Raw genomic sequence first — 18,272 nt, 5'->3', positions numbered from 1 at the left:
TGCTCTGCTAAAAGCACAAGACATTTCTATATACACCCAGCAAGAACTGAGGGAAGACTTTACTACTATATTGAGTTTTCCTTGCTGGTATCTGAAACACAAGCATACAGGCTTTTCTTCACAGTTTTGCTATACCTGGTATTCCCTCAAAGAGCTACAGCTCCTACACTGTCCTGCCAGCCCAGCAGCAATGGCAGAGCAGTAACAGAGAGATCCATGTTTCCTCCAAGAAGATTGACAACAGAAACATCAGATAGCATGAGGCTGCCCACTGTCATAGGCAAGCCAGTTTCTTTCTGCTTTTCACCCTAACACAGAGCTGCACTTGAAAAATTAAAAGTAATGAACATTTTCAACATATGGATTTTTATGACCAAAAACCTCAATAGGAAAAAGAGTCAAAAGGTCTCTCTGCAAAAATTAATTCTGGAATTAATGTGATTCATTTGAAAACTTACCAAGTGTTGTCTTATAAGAATTATTGTACAGGAACACCTGTAAGGAGCCGGCTATTAATAGTACCAATGAAACTGTCAAACAAAAACAAAGAAGTGCTACTTGTGGCACTGTAATTAAGGCTGTGTCAGCAGTTTGATTTTCATGACTTTAACGCCCCACTGTAAAAACGGCCTTCAGCAGAAGCAAGCATATTGCGCCTGCACCCATAGGAGAATACTTTCTGTTTTCACTGGGTAAAATGCAAGAGTCAACTATATTTTCATGTATAATCTCCAAAAGTAAGATCTAGAATTTGCAAATTGTTTTGGGAAATAATCACTGCCAAACAGCACTACACCTTAAAAGACAGTTTGATAAACAGTGCAAGACAGAAACTTGGGAGAGCACAAGAAACTGAGAAATAAGAATGTGTGATTTTCTGTTTTGGCATACGCTTGTCAAGAATTAAAGTTATACCAAAGAAACTGCCTGCTAATACACAGTTCACAACTATAGATCTTCATAACTTGGCCACCATTTGCTTAAAAACAGAACGGTTTTAACAGATTTATGTTTCAAAAGGCACCATTTGACATTCAAGCAAGAAATTCATAACTAAATAATAAGCAGTGATTAGCCTTGTGCAAACACAAAATTAAGAGCCCCAGTTACACTGACATAGGACCTCCGTAGGACCCAAAGAAGGAGGAAAAATGCAGCATTTCAATCAAATGCATGTTAGGGATGCATTACTGAAGAGGTCCTGCAATAAAATAGCATCTTCTTTTAAATAAAAAACAGAGTCAAATCACAAACAGAATGCAACCAGAACCCAAAAGAACTTCTGCCCATTGTGTTTTGATGCATCAGGCACACTGCCAGCACTCTGGATTTTATTCTAATTAGCATTAAGTCTAAATTACAAAAACATTATGATTATCTTAGAAGGCTAGCACCCTTGACTGCCTCTGTATGGAAAAGCAGTAATGTCTCTTAGTTGCAATAGTAAGATAATTCAAGTAAACACTGAATTTTAACACTCTGCATCCGCCACACAATCATATATAAACTATGAGCTATGTTTCCTCCACATTCATAATGCTAAAGGCAATACAGTCCTATTGTAAATAGAAAAAAAGTAGTTTTTCCTCCTGGCCTTTCCTACATTTTTTTCCCTTATCCCATATTAAAACAAAGCCTCCTCACTGAGACAATCAGGAGAACATGTTGCACTAGAAAGATTTAAAGGCAGTGCATCTCACAAATTCTGTAGATTTATAAACTCTCCCCTTCTTCTTTCCCTTGGTCCCAAACATGTGAGAGAGAAAGCTGAACACACACACACACACAAAAAGTTAAATCAAAGTGAAAAGTCCCATCTGAACTGTAAAGAGTAATTTTCTAATTGAGTGGTGTTCTGTTGGTTAAAAAAAAATAAAATATTTGAGTTGATAATTAGGAAGTGCCACTCCCATAAGTTCAAATTATTTCTTAGTGAAAGCAATTTAAAAAAAAAATTAATCATGGAAACCACCAGAACTGAAAGTCAAAAACTGCTCAGGATCAAACTGGTGACTCAGCATACTGAATGGCTTATAAAACTTCATTAGGAATGTGGGCTGGTACTTCCTTCAAAAGAGTCTCTTTTAATAATTGATTTTTGGCTGCTCTTTCTCTTTTCTTACCATCCACAGCTATGAACTGGCCTTCAACACACAGAGGCAATACAGTAGCTGCCAACATTTGTAAGTAATTATAGGGAGGTTTTACAAGGGGAAGATGGACAGTCCTTAACTTACACCAAAGTGCCACAGTCTCAGTGAACCAATAGAAAAAAACAACCAAACTCTCCAGAGAGTTTTGGAAGCAAAGCCATTACATTTTTGCCTGGAAGCATAGTTTAACATCAAAGTCACAGTACACACGTGATAGAGAGCAACATAAGACACGTTACTGAGGCCAGGCAAGCTGAAAAATCAAAACATGCTGGTTGGTTCCTCAAACAGAAAAAGGATCAGGGACAGAGAAGACAGCAGTGACAATGCAGCTGCAGTGCTGTGCAGAGGGTGCTCAGACAGCAAGTAGGGATTTGGCAGCACAGTTCCTCTTCAGATCAATTCCAAAGCAGCAGCCTCACAGGAGCAGTACCAGCAAAAGTACTCAGTCCCCATTTCTTTAATTGCATATAAACACATGTACTGAACCATATGCTCTTTTTACTACAAGACATAATACAAATAATCAAACTCTATCACCTTTGTTAATCCTATAAAGTGCTTTGGATTAAAAAATTGCTCCCTCATAACAAGATGAAGTGCTACTCAGGACAACAGAAGTATAAACCCCATTAGGTAGCCACCCTAAGCACCTTTCACACCCAGCAGAGGAGATAGGCTTATAGCCAATGCAATTCACAGCACTAGGCTTCCTAAGGTAGGCACTTGCATTTGCTCAAATATGCCTGGCCTCTCAATCAGCTAGAGGGTTCTCACTCACTGAAACAGATGCCTAGACTGCTTTCTCAGGTATTGAAACAGCTAAGCAATAAGGTTCCTACCCAAGATGACAGAATCCATCACCAGTAGCACCTGCTTGTACAAAGGAAATGAAATGGATCCAACTAATTCATGAAAGCTCACTATCATATTTTGAAGTCACACCAAGTAATTCTGAGAAACTCAACCTACTTAACCAATGTCAAGAGCAAGTTGTATGTCAACCACTGCAAATACTAGTTATGCAGCTTCTCCACCAGTTAACGTATTTTAAACATGTGCACACTCATTTCCTGCTTTACACATCTTCATGTTCACTAAAAATAACCATCATTTTACAGTTCTCTCAATTTATCAAAATCAAAACCACAGCATCACTGCTTAGGAAATTTTAGTAGTCTTAAGTTTGTTTTCAGTTTGCCAAGTCTGTGTTACACTTCCCTTTAACTGATCAAGGCGACAGATGTGAGATCCTGAGGTATGACTAAAACTGACAGAGTTTGCATGTGACAGAGCTGAATTGCACTCTATAAAGAATTTCCCCATTTGAGTTACTCTCCAATTTTAAGAAAAAGTCTGATCGCTCACCATGTTTAAACAAGCAAAGCAACAGACAATATAAATATTTGTTCTACCCAGACTTCACAAATCAAAAACACCAGCATAATAATGCATTTTCACAAAGATGGTTTTTACAACATGACTAAATATTGAGCCAGCATAAAGAGAAGAGTGCGAAAACACAAGGATAATACCAATGAAAATACAGCAAGTGTCATTTTGGAGATCCAGTCAGTCTTATGATCTTATTTTATTCTTAAATAACAGAAAATTCTCAAATTAGAAAAAAAATCCTCTTCTCACTTTAAAGCGCAGAAAAATGACTGAAACAGTTGCACTATTTATTCAATTATAAAGTGCTGCAATAAGAACATAGAAATATTTAATGTATATCGGGTGACCTTAACATCAAATACATGAAGCAAAACCCCACAGTTGTAAGTTTTCAGTCTCTGATCAGCTGCAAACATAACTGTTCTCCCAAAATGGATTAGCAAGGGCATAAAGCAAAATTTAACTCTTACTCTTCATAACTTCCTCGCCCTCACATGTCAAGAACAATTCTCCAACTTTATTTTGCCTGCAGATCTACAACCACAGAGTACCACTGCTCTTCAAAGGCCAGCCAGATTCTGGAACAGCTTCCGGTATCATTGAGAACACTGAGGGGAAAAAAATTACTCATTAGCAAAGAATCTGTAAAGGTCTGCTGATAACAGACCAGGTCTGGGTTTCAGCATATCAATGCTTGACCAGTAACAGCCAAATGAGCACCAGCAAAAAGCCTCTCAGCAGTACCTTCTTAAGCATTCCCATGCAACAGTCACCTCAAAAACACACATAAAAGGTGGAAGAATATAATATTTTGCATGCAGGCCTGAAGAGTTCTGTGTCCCTTTTATACTGTTTATTTTGTAGTATTTTAATAGTATTTAATTTCAGAGGCAAACAGCATGCTCAATTTTGGCAGGAATACATTGACAGACTATTACTGTGTAATCATGGAAAGAATTACACTGACATCAAAACCACAATTATTTAGTTGTATGAAATCCAGAAAGTGTAGCCAGAAATTTCAGTTTTCAAAACCAAATCTGCTCCACAGTAATGTTTATGCTCTTAGAGAGTGGTATCAGTGCTAAAAAAAGGCAAGGACACTGATCCACAGCCAAAGATAGTGTCTGTTCCTTATCTTTCCAAAAGAGAAATCTCAATTAAAGGGAAGCTATGGGTCATCACCAGTATCACTGATTAAGCCTAGCCATTGCTAATGCACCTAAACAGTCTGCATGCACCAAACATTAGGAAAAAAATAGACCAAATAATCACACCCCACTACAGTGTGTCTGCAATTTGATAAGTAGCAACTTAAATGGTCAGATATTGCTACCCAGTTCCAGAATAGCACCAGCAGAAGTTTACAGGTAAGATCTAGAGTAGCAGTCAGGAAGGACTGCAGCATATCAAACTAGAAGCATAAAAACAGGAACAGTCAGGAGTATTTCCTGCTTGACATACGGTTTTATGTTCTGCAAGACATATATACCAATCTATATGCCTTGGGAAGGGCTTATTTCCATTCATAAAGTGGTAAATATCCTCAAGCTACTTCTGGCATGGGTTCAGACATCATAGGATACAAACAAAAGAACTGTTTACTGTTTTCTAAATTGGGAGTTGGGTGGGTTAAGGCTTCCATTGCAGTACGGAGACATGTTACCTCAAGCTGCCTATGAATACACAAGAATAGTTACAGGATACCTGACAGCATAACCAAGAGCCAAGAGGCACATATGTAATGGCTATGCAGGTATCAGATGTGCAGCAGAAACAAGGCATCTTCTCATTATAGCAAAAGCACTCAGACATTTAACGTGGCAAATTTTTTCCTTCTGCATTAGAATTCACCACACAGGCTGTAGGAATTCTCCTTTAAGAAGAACTTCCAAGCAGCAGTAAATCAGTCAAATGACAGCTAAAGGAAAGCCCTACAGAAACATTTCATAAAATTTGACTATATCTTACTAAATTTTATAGTTAGCCAGATTTTTCTAGCATGAGTATATTTTCTTTCTGTTATTTCAAAGGTGTTCAAGCATGGCAAATGCAGCATTAGCTGGTTTATCTACTTGGAAACTCTTTGCAAAACACCAAGATCTATGGCATTCCACAGCCAAGGCAAGTACAACTTTGCAGCTGACATACCTGTTGGATCACTGTGCTTCTGAGCATCACAACAGAGTAGCTGACAATATCACAACACCTAACTGACCAATTTGACTGTACAAGGCAAGCTGTACCATTATTCAACAAAATGGTGTTGTTTCAGGGTACAGTATCAAATGCTCCTCCATGGTAGTTATCACAGAACTAACTGCAACCAGATCAACGTCATGTTAGACTTAATTTGATTCCTGCCAGATGACACTGTTCAGTTACAAATCAAACTTCAGGTTTCCCATTAAAAAATAATAAAAAAGAAGAGGAAAGGAGACTTTAACAGGAAATACTCCTGAAGAAGGAAGCTCGCCTTAGGTACACTGCTTTGTGCATATTTGTGACTAAAGAAAAATTGTTACAACATTTACACTGAGGAAGTTCAGTTGCTTAACACCACATGTAAAAAGCATGGGTGATACAAGATAAGCTAGTTTACATCAACTTGTTTGGCAGGCTTTACAAAAGGTTCATTGTGGATTTAGATTGCAAAGCCTGTGCACACCCAGAAAGGAACAAGCTATAAGGACTTTCCAGTAATAATAACAGGCAACAGGAGAGAATTCCACTCTTTCACCTCACCTTCTACAGTTTTGCTTAACTGAAAGTTTCGGACTTAACTGCATCCCCCAATTCATATACATATGATCCAAAGGAATTCCTCAGCTGAGGTTCTGGGGGGAAAATAAAAAAAATCAGTGGACTCATATGAAAGAGGCAGGAGGTAGCAAAAATAATAAAGAAAAAAAACTTTTATTTTGCTCACTTGACCAAAAAGCAACCAAAGTAGCAAGAGATTTAGAGCAAGAGAGAGCATATACCCGTCAAAGAGAAAATTGGACATCTACCACGCTGACGACCTGCTCTTGTGCCATTATTCACTCAGTGCTTCAAGGAAACCATGCTTTCCAAAATAAACCTGAGTTGTGCTGCAACAGTGTAGGAGAAACTGAGCTGACAAGTTTGTAAGAACAGTTACTTAATCAGGATGCTACTCCAGACCCAGAACTCTCAAGAACTTGGGATAAAGTTGCTAGAAATTGCCAAGAGAGAGAAAGTACCCCCTGCCCCCCAAACTAAATTAAAGTATAGGTAAGTGCAAAGAAACTCAGCCTTGGCACTCCTCAAAGACATGAGGTGACGGCAACAGGAAGCACCACTAGGATGATCACAAATGCACTGAAAAGCCTTTTATTCAACATTTTATTTATTATTTATAGGGATCAGAGTAGAACCTTCACAGTATCTCTCACATAGGCCATCAGCAGGATCAAGCACTCCATTTTCCTTGCCCTTCTGCATAGCTATCTATTTTCTAAGAAACTGGCTCCCTTGTGCAGAAAGCTCAACAGTCAAAATGATCTGAAAGAGACAATCAGAGGGGGAAAAAAGACAAAAAGTTAGTGGGAGAAGATGAAGTCATAGGGAAGAGATTTTTACAGGAGTTCTCTATTCAGATTGGGTTGGCTGTACATACACAGAGAAGACAATGCTTCAGCTCTTTAAAACTTTAGGAAAAAAAGAAATACAGGTTCTGCCTATGCCAACAGTCACCAATCTTCATTAAATTAAAAAAAAACACAAAAACAATAGATAAAGACTAAGCAAGAAGCATGCTGCTAGCAATAGGATATTCTGTTCTTCTTGTCAGCCTGGGCAGCAGCAGCAATAGCGCCCCTATCCACAGCATTAGAAACTTTCATAAGAAATGTTGCTTGAAGGAAGTCATCTTCCCAAAACCAGTTTGGTTACCATGTGTCTATCTCTTTCGTATCTTAACACCATTAACGTGAACTTTAATATTTTATTTTTCCTGAAATATTTTCACTATTTTATCTACTTTCACAGCAGGTACACATCATAGTATACAGTACCTTATAATTCCCTTGCTGTTCACAATGTTTTTTGATCCATATCCTGTATATATTGTGTTCAAACACAAAGGAATCAGATTGACTGCACTGGTCTTTGAGTTAAAAGCCTGCTAGCTGAGCCAGGCTACCAGAACGTCCCTCTCTAGTATACAGCTAAAGAATAGACTTAATTGGCAGTCACAAACACTGAGCAAAGCTGTACAAAGACGGAAGTTAATACATCAAGACACACATGAACTAATCCTGTATCAGTGATACTTTTTATCATTAATATCTTCTAGCTTACTTACGTTCAAACGCCAACAATAACTGCACAGTTCTGAAAGGCAACGGAATACAGCTGGGCTCACCTGGGCAGGCACAGACCAGCCAAAGTCCCAGACTCCCAGTTCTCAGAGAAGACAAAAGTCCCATCAGTCTGCAAATGTTGTAGAGTATAAAACATATATGAAAGAGTAAGGCATTGAACCATGTATTTATAGATTGCTATTAATGCACTAGTTGAATTAGACTATCTGGTAGCCCTCCTCTCTTCAAAAGGGAGCCAAGGCAACCAAAACTCAGGCATCTTTCTGCAAATAGGACCTCTGTTTTCAGGTAATATTCTAGTCTCCCATTTCAGTATTTGTTATATCACTTTTCAACGAAATACCTTTTCCTCAAGAGTTTTGGATAAAAGTCAACAGCAACACTTCTTATTTCTATCCTGTAAAAGGAAAAGACCTGGAATTATGTTTTAGGCAAGCTTAGGTTTCAGAGCCACTATTCATTTGTTGCAAAGTTTTCAAAAAGCCACTTATGCCATCTTGTCACAAACTGCAGGTGTTCAACTTCCAATACTGTGGAAGAAATGCAGAATCATACAAGTTTACGTTGAAAGGGACCTCTGTGGATCACCCAGCTCAAGACAGGGTCAACTAGTGCAGATTGCTTAGGGCCATGTCCAGTTTAGTTTTGGATACCTCCAGGGACAGATACTCAACTTCTCCAGGCAGTTTCTTCCAGTGCTTGGTCTCCCCCGTCATTTACAACAACACAATCAAAAAAACCCAACCCCAAACAATACATACCCTCTCAAGTTTAAATGAAGTTTTTTGTAGTTCAGTTTGTGACCAAGTTAAGTGTTCATAAATCTCTGTATCCTCAAACTATGATAAGGATGTTCAACACACCTGAAATTCTCACTCAAGACAACTCCTGGCTACTCAGAGACAAACTGAGATACAGTACCTGGTTTCAATTAAGACAATATTTGTTTAAATGGAAAGGCAACAATACTAATATTTAGCCTTAGCCAGAAGGCTATTTGTTTTAATAAAAGGCAGCAATGCTAATATTTAGGTTTAGTCAGTGTCAGCAAAAATTGTCCTCCTATTTCTATGCAGAAAAGCAATCCTTTCAATTTTATCCTTCACCGGGCAAACCAATGTCCTGTCTCTGGCACAAAAGGCTATAATGTTTCTCTGCATCTGTTTTTCAGGTATACACACATTCCCCAGTGACACAGATTCCCACCTTACCACTTGATCACAATACTGAAAGAAGCTTTCAAAAAAGTTTAAACTGTTTCCTTTACAACTCTTCTCCAAGAAACAAATTTATTTTAGCCACAATGTATTAAAGAGTTTTACAGCCACACTCCATATCACCTATTTGTTTCTTTTTTTTTTAATACTAAGAAATAAGTAATGTTCTCTTATTATCAGTACTTAGCCCCATGGAGTCTGGTTTCATCTCAACAGCCAAATTTAAAAAAAAACAAAACAAAACAATTTAACCTTAATTCACAACCGCAAATCTTGCTTCCTCAGTATCTTTCCCCTCTCTTTTGATACAGTTAACCTTTTTCAAACTGTGAACTGTAACACCTGCCTCAAACTCGCAGTGCACATATATAGGGGTTTGGTGTGTTACAGGAATAGCAAAGGCTGTAAGCAACCGAACTTCTGATACCAGAAAGACAGAGGCAGACCCCAAGCTTTACCTACATCACCCAATTGAAAAGAATGTTCTTATATTTCTTCATGTACACTCTTCTATCAGTTGTATTTTACACTATCTTAGGGTTTGGTTGAACGTTCTGAGGTTGCTACCTTAAGTTTTGCCAAAATGAAGTTTTATTTGACAGAACTGCAGGCAAGGGAGCAGAAGCTGGTTCTAATGCAGCTACAGTAAGAACTCTCACAAGGCAGAAATGCAACTGCTTTCTTTATCTACAATTTGCAATAGCCTCTGGGCATATACTGGCACTGAGCTCTAATGCATTTCTTCATTCAGAACTGAGCTTTGCAAGTGCCTGTTGCATTATCTCAGTCTACAAACTCTTACCTTCCTGTCTCTCCAAGTAAATCAGGACAGAATCAGAGACGACATAGACATTTACTGCTCATAATCCAGGAACTGAGTGGGGAAAATAAAAACATCAACATATAACCTCATCATTAGGCTCAGACAGATTATTTCTTGGTGTTTCTCCAAGAAGTCAAATATCTAAATGCTTCTACAACCATCAGTTTTTAGAAAGTCAATCAGACTGATTGCAGTGCAATCAGACATTCTAAAGAGATATTTAAATGCAACTTTAACAGACATTTAGTCACAATGTCTAGAAAACAATGCTGTCAAAAAGTACTGCTTTAGTGGCTTCCAGAAATAAGAGACAAGCCATATTTGCATATCTAGAATTACATTGTTAGTAATACTGGTATTCCAAAATGCCCATTTTTACAGAATAATTCTTCAAGGTACCAAGGTTTGAAAAGTCCAGCACATCTATATTGCATTGTGAAAGCACTCTTTCGGTAAGAGTCACATTTGAGGTTTGTTTTGTTTTGCTTTAATACACACAACAGGCCTGTTTTATTTGAAATACTTTTCTTTAAATGAAGAAAAAGGTACTACGCATTATTCACAAGTAGTCTGCCAGCAGACCAATACCTACATGACACTTCAGAAATGTTTCATCCATCTAACCACAGCAACTGGCTCACTCTGGAAGTTATTTAAAAAGAAAAAAAAAAAAGTGTGGTTCATCCCACTGCTGTGGTGTGAGAAAGAAGATAAGGGAAATCTCAATACTGCAAAAGGAGTATATAACACCACTGCCTATGTGCTTAGAGTCTCTTATCAGTAATGCAAGTGGTAGAATGATACCGATTTCCCTGTAACTCCACAGGCGAATGCAGGATTTGTTGAGGTTCATACATCTGCTTTGATTTCACAGAAACCAAGGTTCAGCCCTTGTAGCCAGAATGGTGTTTGAGTCCTGACCATACAATTAAGAAATTTGCTTTCCTTTGTGGCTTCACCATGCATACTGCAAACTCTTCCTTTTATGTGGCCAAAGGTCACAAACTCACTTTCCTATCAGTAACACATTTGCCCTTGCAGATACCTGTCCTTTTAACATATTGTATCTAGAAGAAAAGCAAGTCACCAGAACTGGTTTTGTTAACTGGTGCAGTAAGCAGGCAAACAGCACATATCTCCAGTCACTCACTATACAGGGGAACTGTGCAGACAGCCCATCCTCTTCTGGCACGCTGTAAGATCTTATGAATCCCATTAAAAGTCCATTAATCAGAAGTCACAGTTGTACCACATCTCCCTGTTATGTTTCAGTTAAAAGCTGCATCGTCAGTCAATTTCCCCATTATCAAAACATAACCCTACCTGAGCTCAACTCTTTCTCCATCATAGAAAGAAAATTCCATCTTTTGTCAGTAGAAAAGATGGACAGTCCACATGGTCATGGCTATACAGATGTTCTGAAAAATAATGAGTTGTCTGATTTCAACACTACGATAAAGCTTCCTGTGGCATCATCTTAACCCAGGAAGGGCTGCTACAGTTCCTGCCAAGCAGCACCTTCCTTGGCCCAAGAGTGCTCTAAGAACAAAAGCACTACTGCACATTTGCCTAAAATTGTCATGGTGCTGTTAGCTCAGTACTTACCTCCCACCTATCCTTGGTACCAGGCCACCACAGGGCCTTAGTTCAGCAAATATTCTCAGAGTACACTAGCCACACATAAACAAAAGCAGGTTCCTTATACAACACAACTGTGCCAGCTCACCTTTTGCAGTAGCAGAAAGGGTTCAGTTTAAGTAAGGGGAGTTCACCACCTGATTCTGTTCTATATCATCTTCAGTCTGAAGAGATCTAAACCTTTTATCTCCCACCTTGAAAGAGCACCGCTTTCAAGGAAGAATGTAAAACAAACCAAGTCTCTTTAGCCCCATAGTTGAAGTAACTGCCTGGGAAAGACAAAGCCTGAGCTCTAGCTTCCACTTCAGCATATTTTTACATTTTACACATGGTAATTAACTTTGAAAACATATGGCACTAGGATTTTCTCCAGGGAGGGGGACATGCAAGTCTGCCTGTTCTCAGATAAACAAAATCCAAGTGTCCCATTTCTGGGTGAGGCCTCTCCAAATAAAACAAAAGCTATTGCGTAAAAATAAAGAAAGGGAGTGAAAGATGGTAAGGAACAAGTACTATGGTTACTTTCTTTAAAGTTCATCTAAGAAAAGAGGGACTAGAATTCCTGGCAGCAGATCTCAAAATTATGGAGAACTACAGAACCCCAGAAGAGGCCACACTCTACATAAAACTTTCATCTTAAGCCAAGAGTTGGCACAGTCCTCACTAAGGAAGCCCACCTCTCTCACTAACTTTCACGTATCCCAGGCCTTTATTAGCTCTGGGTCTCCACACATTCCAATTCTAAATAATATGCCTTGCAAAGGTTAAGCTGAGAAGGAAGAGCTGCTTTGAAAATAGAGAAAGTAACATAGAGAACACAGTAGTGAAAGAATCACGGCATTGTAGCTACAGGCCTCTAACTTACTACCTTTGATGAAGAGAAATGTACTTCTGTCAACAACCTGGAAGACTTTTCACACAGCACCAAAGTAGTCCTTGGGAAAGCTCTGACTGTGCTCTTGCTAAAAATAAACATCAAGCAAAAGAGTTAGTATACAGAGATCATTAGTTTTTCCTCTTCTCAGTTACAATCTTGTCAGAGAGGTGCTTGGAGGGCTTTCCTCAGCACCGCTATTGGCACACAGCTGCTAACCCATGGGAAAAGTGCACCAAAAAGTGTGGCAAGAACACCTGAGAACAGGTATAATGAGGTGAAACACAAACAGTGGGTGAATGTTCAAAGCATAGTGCAGGTTCTCTTAGATAACAGATGAAAACTGCTATGACACTGTATTGCCTCTGGATTTACTCCCTCATAAGAGTCCCAATGACTCTTCTACTACCAAAAAGAGAGAAAAAAAAAGCAGTGAGAGAGAGTAAGCACTGACTAACATCGTCTCAGAGTGAAAGAGCAACATCTTCATTTTGACACGTATTTTTTTCACAATGCTCATGGACTTCTAAACAGCCCACACGAGCACCTCACAGTGGATCTGCAAGCATACCAGGACAAGTCACAGGTGAAGGGGAAGAAGTTCTTCCATGTATGAAGCTGTCACTGATTAAATGCAAGCCATAAAGGAAAAATCCTGTTCCACTGGGATTCCAAAATAAGCAGTAATGGTAACTATACATTACTTACTTAACAGGTTATACCAATCACAGGACATGCACCCTTCAAGCAGAAGTCATTCAGTACCAGCACATTCCAAGAGATAAGCAAAGTGAAGGAGAGCAAACTTTTCCAGGTAGTGTGCAGTATCTACATTGCAAATAGGGTGTTCCTCAAATATGACTAAGTGTGTCCAGGACAACTTTCATTTAGCACCCACTTGCCAGCAAACATAGGGCAATGTGTGCACAAACAATCCAACCATCTAAGCTACCTGTTGGAAAAGTAGCAGCACAAGCCACAGACTGCATCTATCAACCCTCCTGCATGTCTCACCAGGTTGAAACTCACCATCAGCACATCTTTTTTCACCAAGCAGAAGGTGCTCCAAGGGAAACTGATTTCTTTTTCTTTCCATGTCACCTTTCTCCTGCACCTTCTGCTCAAAGCACCAGGACTCTGAAAGCATCATTATCCCTATAAGTAATATAGCCAAAAAAACTAGAAACTGCAATGAACATACATGAATAAAAAACAAGTAGCCTGGGGAGATGCTTTTGTCATCCATTCAGATTTGGGTATAAAGGAGGTACTGACTGTAAATGCACGGCTGTCCAGTGTGTCAAAGCGAGAGGTGACCAAACAAGCCTGCTGGGAACAAATCCGATGACAGGATGCCTCACATTTGCACTGCTACCTTCCCCACTGCAGACCATCAGGAGTAAGAGTCCCAACACTGGCTCCTTATACTGCCTTTTCTAGGTGCGGCTGCCTTCTCAGTGATGCTCCCTTCACACTTCATCTCAGTACAGGTTTAGCTGATTTCTCAGGAAATCCTGGTACAGGTTACTATACAACAGTCCAAATCCGAGACATAAAAGCACTGCACCTCCCCGCCTCGCACACACCGGCTGAAGAACACCCCACACTCCGGGGGCAAACAAGCCCTACCCACGGGGCGGTGTGTCCGCCCCTGACCCTGCTGAGGGCTGTCAGGGGGAGCTCCAGACCGGCGCGGACTGTGCGGGGAAGCGGGCACCGGGCACTGTGCTGGAAACGCACCCGCGGGGATGCGCCCCAGGCGGCCGGGAGGGAAGGAGGGAGCGAGGGAGAAGGGAAGGAGCGAGGGTCGCCGCAGCCAGCGAAGGCGCTGGGCAGACCCACGCTGAACCCTCGGCCTCAGTCACGGCGGGTCTTCCCCATCCCCTGTCCCTGCGCCGCCGGGAGGGCACTCGAACGAGAGGAGCCCCCGCCGTTACCTGCCCGGTGATGCCGGTGATCAGAGCCACCTTCCTGCCGTTCATCTCCTCGCCGTCGTCTCCCGGTGCCGCGGCGGCGCCGGCACACGCCCCCTCCTCCTCCGCCGGCTGTGCCATCCTCCCGGCGGCGGCGGCGGGCACGCCCCAGGTGCAGAGGTATCCCGGGGCGGAGGCGCGGCCGCCGGGGTCAGGCTCGCGGTGCTGGGGGCGGGCACGGAGGGGAGGAAGGATGCCTGTGGCCACACAGGCGCTACCTGCGCTGCCCCGGCCGCCGCAGCCGCAGCATTTCCGCGCTCGCCTCCCGCCGGCGCACCCGCCCCGCCCCGCCCCGCCCCGCCCGCAGGTGCGGCCCCCCGGCAGGCGCGCTCTCGAGGGGCGGCCCGGGAGCGCGCCCCGCGCTAAGAACCGCTCCCGCGGCGCGGCTCAGCCCCACAGCCAATCAGCAGCCGCGGCACTTCCTTAAAGGGACGGGAGACGCGCCGGGGCCGAAAGCGGGCGCGGTGATTGGTTGAGAGCGCGCGGCGGTGGGCGTGGCCTGGGGTCTTGCAGGAGGCGCTGGGCAGACACTTCCTGAGCGCGTGTCGGGGAGGGCGGAGCGGTCCCGCGTGAAGCGGGCGGGTCTGCGGCACAGCGCCCCCAGCGGCGCGGAGGGCACCGGGGGGAGGGTACACATGTGGTGCTCCTCGGGTTCCCGCCGGTTACAAGTGGCCCAAAGGCTTCCGGAAAAACGGGATTTGTAACAAATATGCCTTCTTCTCCTGAGATACTGGATCAGCATCCCGTTTCCCGAGGCAGCGGGTTGCTGTGTGTACAAGGAAGAAGGTGCCTGCCCGCTTGCTGTTAATCCATGCAGGCTGTCGCACCAGTTTTCTCAATGTATGCTTGGATGATGGAGCCTCTGCATACGCAGACGATTGTCTTACTATAATTTTTCTATTGTTACAGCTTACTATGGTGCATGGTCAAAAATTAGTCAGTGTCACTGAAAACCCGTTTCTTTAAAGAAATGTGGAGTCTGACAGCATAGTGCCTTTCAAATGGAACTGTACTCTCAAATTGTGATTGGTTTTTTTTGCGCGCTACTACCCATGCTCTCAGTTTAAATCCCCTTTTTGCAGCCTCGCTGTCTGTGATGCCATGGAGAACTTGTATTATGTCACAGTTACTTAGTTGCAATATGTCATCCCAATTGTACATTCTCTACAATCTGCATCCTGATTCTAAAACCAAGAACATGCGGTTTTATGAAGTTGGCAACATGGACTACTGCTTGTGAAAACTGATTTCATTCCACTAGTGATTGCTTTATGGGTGTGCAATCTCAGATTCAAAGAGGAGGGACAGCACAAATAATATGAATGCCACCCTCTCAGTTCTAAAATGACACTGAAAAAAAAAAAAGGATATCAGATTTTGAGAATTTCAGGATTCCATTTACCAGAAATAAGGGACAAAACTTTATTTGAAAACCTAGGATTTGAGATTAGAGGTCGTTAGAGCAAGTTTCCTTTCTCTACTTACTTACATATATTGTTCCCTCTCCTGTTAGATCTGAGCTGCGTAAAGCAATGCATGAGCCTTAAAAATTGTCCTTTATGTGGCCAGATAAGCTTGTCATTTCTAGCTTTCATTGGTAGTCCATTAAATGTGCTGCAAAGTCAATATTGCTTTCTTTCTTCCTTCCTCTGCTCAAGAAAGCAGTGAGTAGGGCTGATAATGCCTAAAGCCTTGAAGCTGGGCTAGAGGAGCTCACATCCCTGGGGCCTACATGTGCAGTTAAGAGCTTTTTTTTGATTACTTTCTCCAAGCAGAATTTCTCTTACCCCAGTTGTTCAATATCCCCCAAGAATTATATTTCAGATGTAGCATTTTCCTTGACTGTTATTCCCAAAAGCGCTCCACTGAGCAGGGAAGCTGGTTCACACCTTTAAAAAATGATGACCTTGTGCATGGTTTTACTCTCATATGACAGACACCTTTGGCTCTTCCCCTGGTCAGAGCAGTAGCTTTCCTTCCTATTTAGTGTGTGCCCCCCCGAGTGATTCAGAGCAAAAGACTCTGCAATGTCTGTCACTTTTGTAAGGGAAGCACCTCAGCTTTAGCTGAGACTTAGCTGAGAACACTTTAGCAGGGTTCATACTTGTATTTTTCATCAATACTAATACTAGAAACAGGTAGATGAAGCGAGACAGGATGCAGCCCAGTTCAGGTTCCAGCTGACTAAAGAAAATAAAAAAGGAAAAAAGGAAAAAAAGAGGAAAAAAAGGAAAAGGAAAAAAAACTTGTTTAAATTTCTGTCCTGTTTATAAGTCTGGCAGTAGCAGAGTAGTTGCAGACACTGTTAGCCAGCTACCATAATCCTTCTAGGTCTGCCCCTGGCATGCACAGGCATATTCCAAGTTTAATGCACAAAGACTGTTCTGTCACCAAAGTCTTCCAATGTACATTTACAGAAGAGACTGAAGGCTCATTTGTGGCCCAGGTACTAGATTTTACCTAAGTTGCTCTGGTGTTGACAGCAATTTGTGTCAGATTGCAGCTGAAAACTGGACCAGCATCCCCCAGGGACTCCAGGATTAATATTCACTCTGAGCGTTAGCCTGCACTGATGACTTCTTGCTGCCTCCTGTACCATTGCATGTGCTACCTTACTTAGAGCTGTGTCTGCCCAAACTATAATCACTTTTTCACACATCTGTGTGGACCTGGTTCCATCCTCAAAAAAACTGGCAAGGCCTTCACATAAAGAGGAGACAGCAGACTGATGCACATCTGCACCTCTAGCCCCCTTGAATCCCCATAAGAGGAAATGCTTGTGTAAGCATGGGTGTCCAGTAAAAATTTTATGCCCAGCAAGTACACAGTCTGAGGAGACAAAAAGAATAGCATGTGTAACATTATCTTTAAAGCTGCCACCCCAAGAATTGGTGATAAAGAGATAGGACAAATGCTAGGAAATTTGCTTGGTGGTGGGTAAAAACATGTATCGTGGGGAAGACAGAAGGATGGAGAGCATAATTGATTGAATCAAGCTGGTTAAGCTCGTTTTAAAAACGAGCAAGAAGAGGGAAATTGGAGAGAAAATAAATGTCATTGAGAGGAAGGAAGAAAGGAGTAATAGGAGGAGAAGTGTAGTGTACACTGAAGTGCATTAGATTACAAAAAATAGCATCTTACATGTTAAGGGAAAGTTAAAACGAGGGAGAACATACATACACTGAAACTTTATTACACTTGAATACCACATATATTGCAATCTTGATGATCTCCATGTTCAATTGGGGATGTGGCCACATTGCTTTTGGAATTTGGAAAGGTAACTGTGTGTTTTAAGAATCTCATGTGAATCGATTCTAAGTGCTTTCAGGAAATAAGTAACCTTACTTTAACTTCAGAGGTAGAAATAGTTGATTTAAAATGCTGGTTTTATTCACTGTGGGACAAAGGTATCCCTAATTTATTACAATAATAGTATAATTCATACTATAACTGCAGTAAAAGTTGACGTAATAAGACTGTATCCTGTTCTGTACAGGAGTTAGAAGTTGTCATTGAATCAAGTGGAGCCCTCTTTCTCCACATCACTCAGTGCAACAAAGGGGAAAAGTGATTATTTTTGTTTTTTCTGAGATTCTTCTGAATGATCCACATCCGACAGTTTAAGCAACTTCCACGTCATACGGCTGTGAACTCCACTAGAGCAGTGTCCAGGGATCACAGAAGAGCACTGACCAGAATACATGGCACTTTGCTTACCTGCAGCTAGAGAATACTTTGGATCCTGTCCCCAGCTGTGAAGTCCGTGGTGGCATCTAGAGGTTGTTCAAAACACCACCATGGGTGGTTTGGGGACTGCAGAAAGGGAGCCAGGGGAGGACAGGTAGTGTAT

The 18,272-nt window shown here is 41.6% G+C and overlaps 1 protein-coding gene and 1 long non-coding RNA gene across 3 annotated transcripts in view; both read right to left on the bottom strand.

The window, feature by feature from the left end:
• Positions 1-14,500, bottom strand: part of GMDS (GDP-mannose 4,6-dehydratase) — a 418,974-nt gene extending 404,474 nt beyond the window's left edge. For both annotated transcript variants that reach the window (XR_001877006.1, XM_017828779.1), the window contains exon 1: positions 14,384-14,500. Coding sequence is in view for 1 of the 2 variants with exons in the window: in XM_017828779.1 (XP_017684268.1) it covers positions 14,384-14,500 (117 nt within the window). In the remaining variant the exon portion in view is untranslated. The remainder of the gene's footprint in view (positions 1-14,383) is intronic.
• Positions 6,890-11,459, bottom strand: LOC108504133. Its single transcript, XR_001877007.1, has 5 exons — positions 11,258-11,459; positions 9,914-9,985; positions 8,238-8,291; positions 7,936-8,003; positions 6,890-7,073 (listed from the first exon to the last, which is right to left on the bottom strand). It is a non-coding gene; the product is annotated as an uncharacterized LOC108504133 (long non-coding RNA).
• Positions 14,501-18,272: the final 3,772 nt, after the last annotated feature.

This window comes from Lepidothrix coronata, unplaced genomic scaffold, assembly GCF_001604755.1.
Source record: "Lepidothrix coronata isolate B3197 unplaced genomic scaffold, Lepidothrix_coronata-1.0 Scaffold152, whole genome shotgun sequence".
Classification (NCBI taxonomy): domain Eukaryota; kingdom Metazoa; phylum Chordata; class Aves; order Passeriformes; family Pipridae; genus Lepidothrix; species Lepidothrix coronata.
This window is presented reverse-complemented; position numbering and strand designations above follow the sequence as displayed.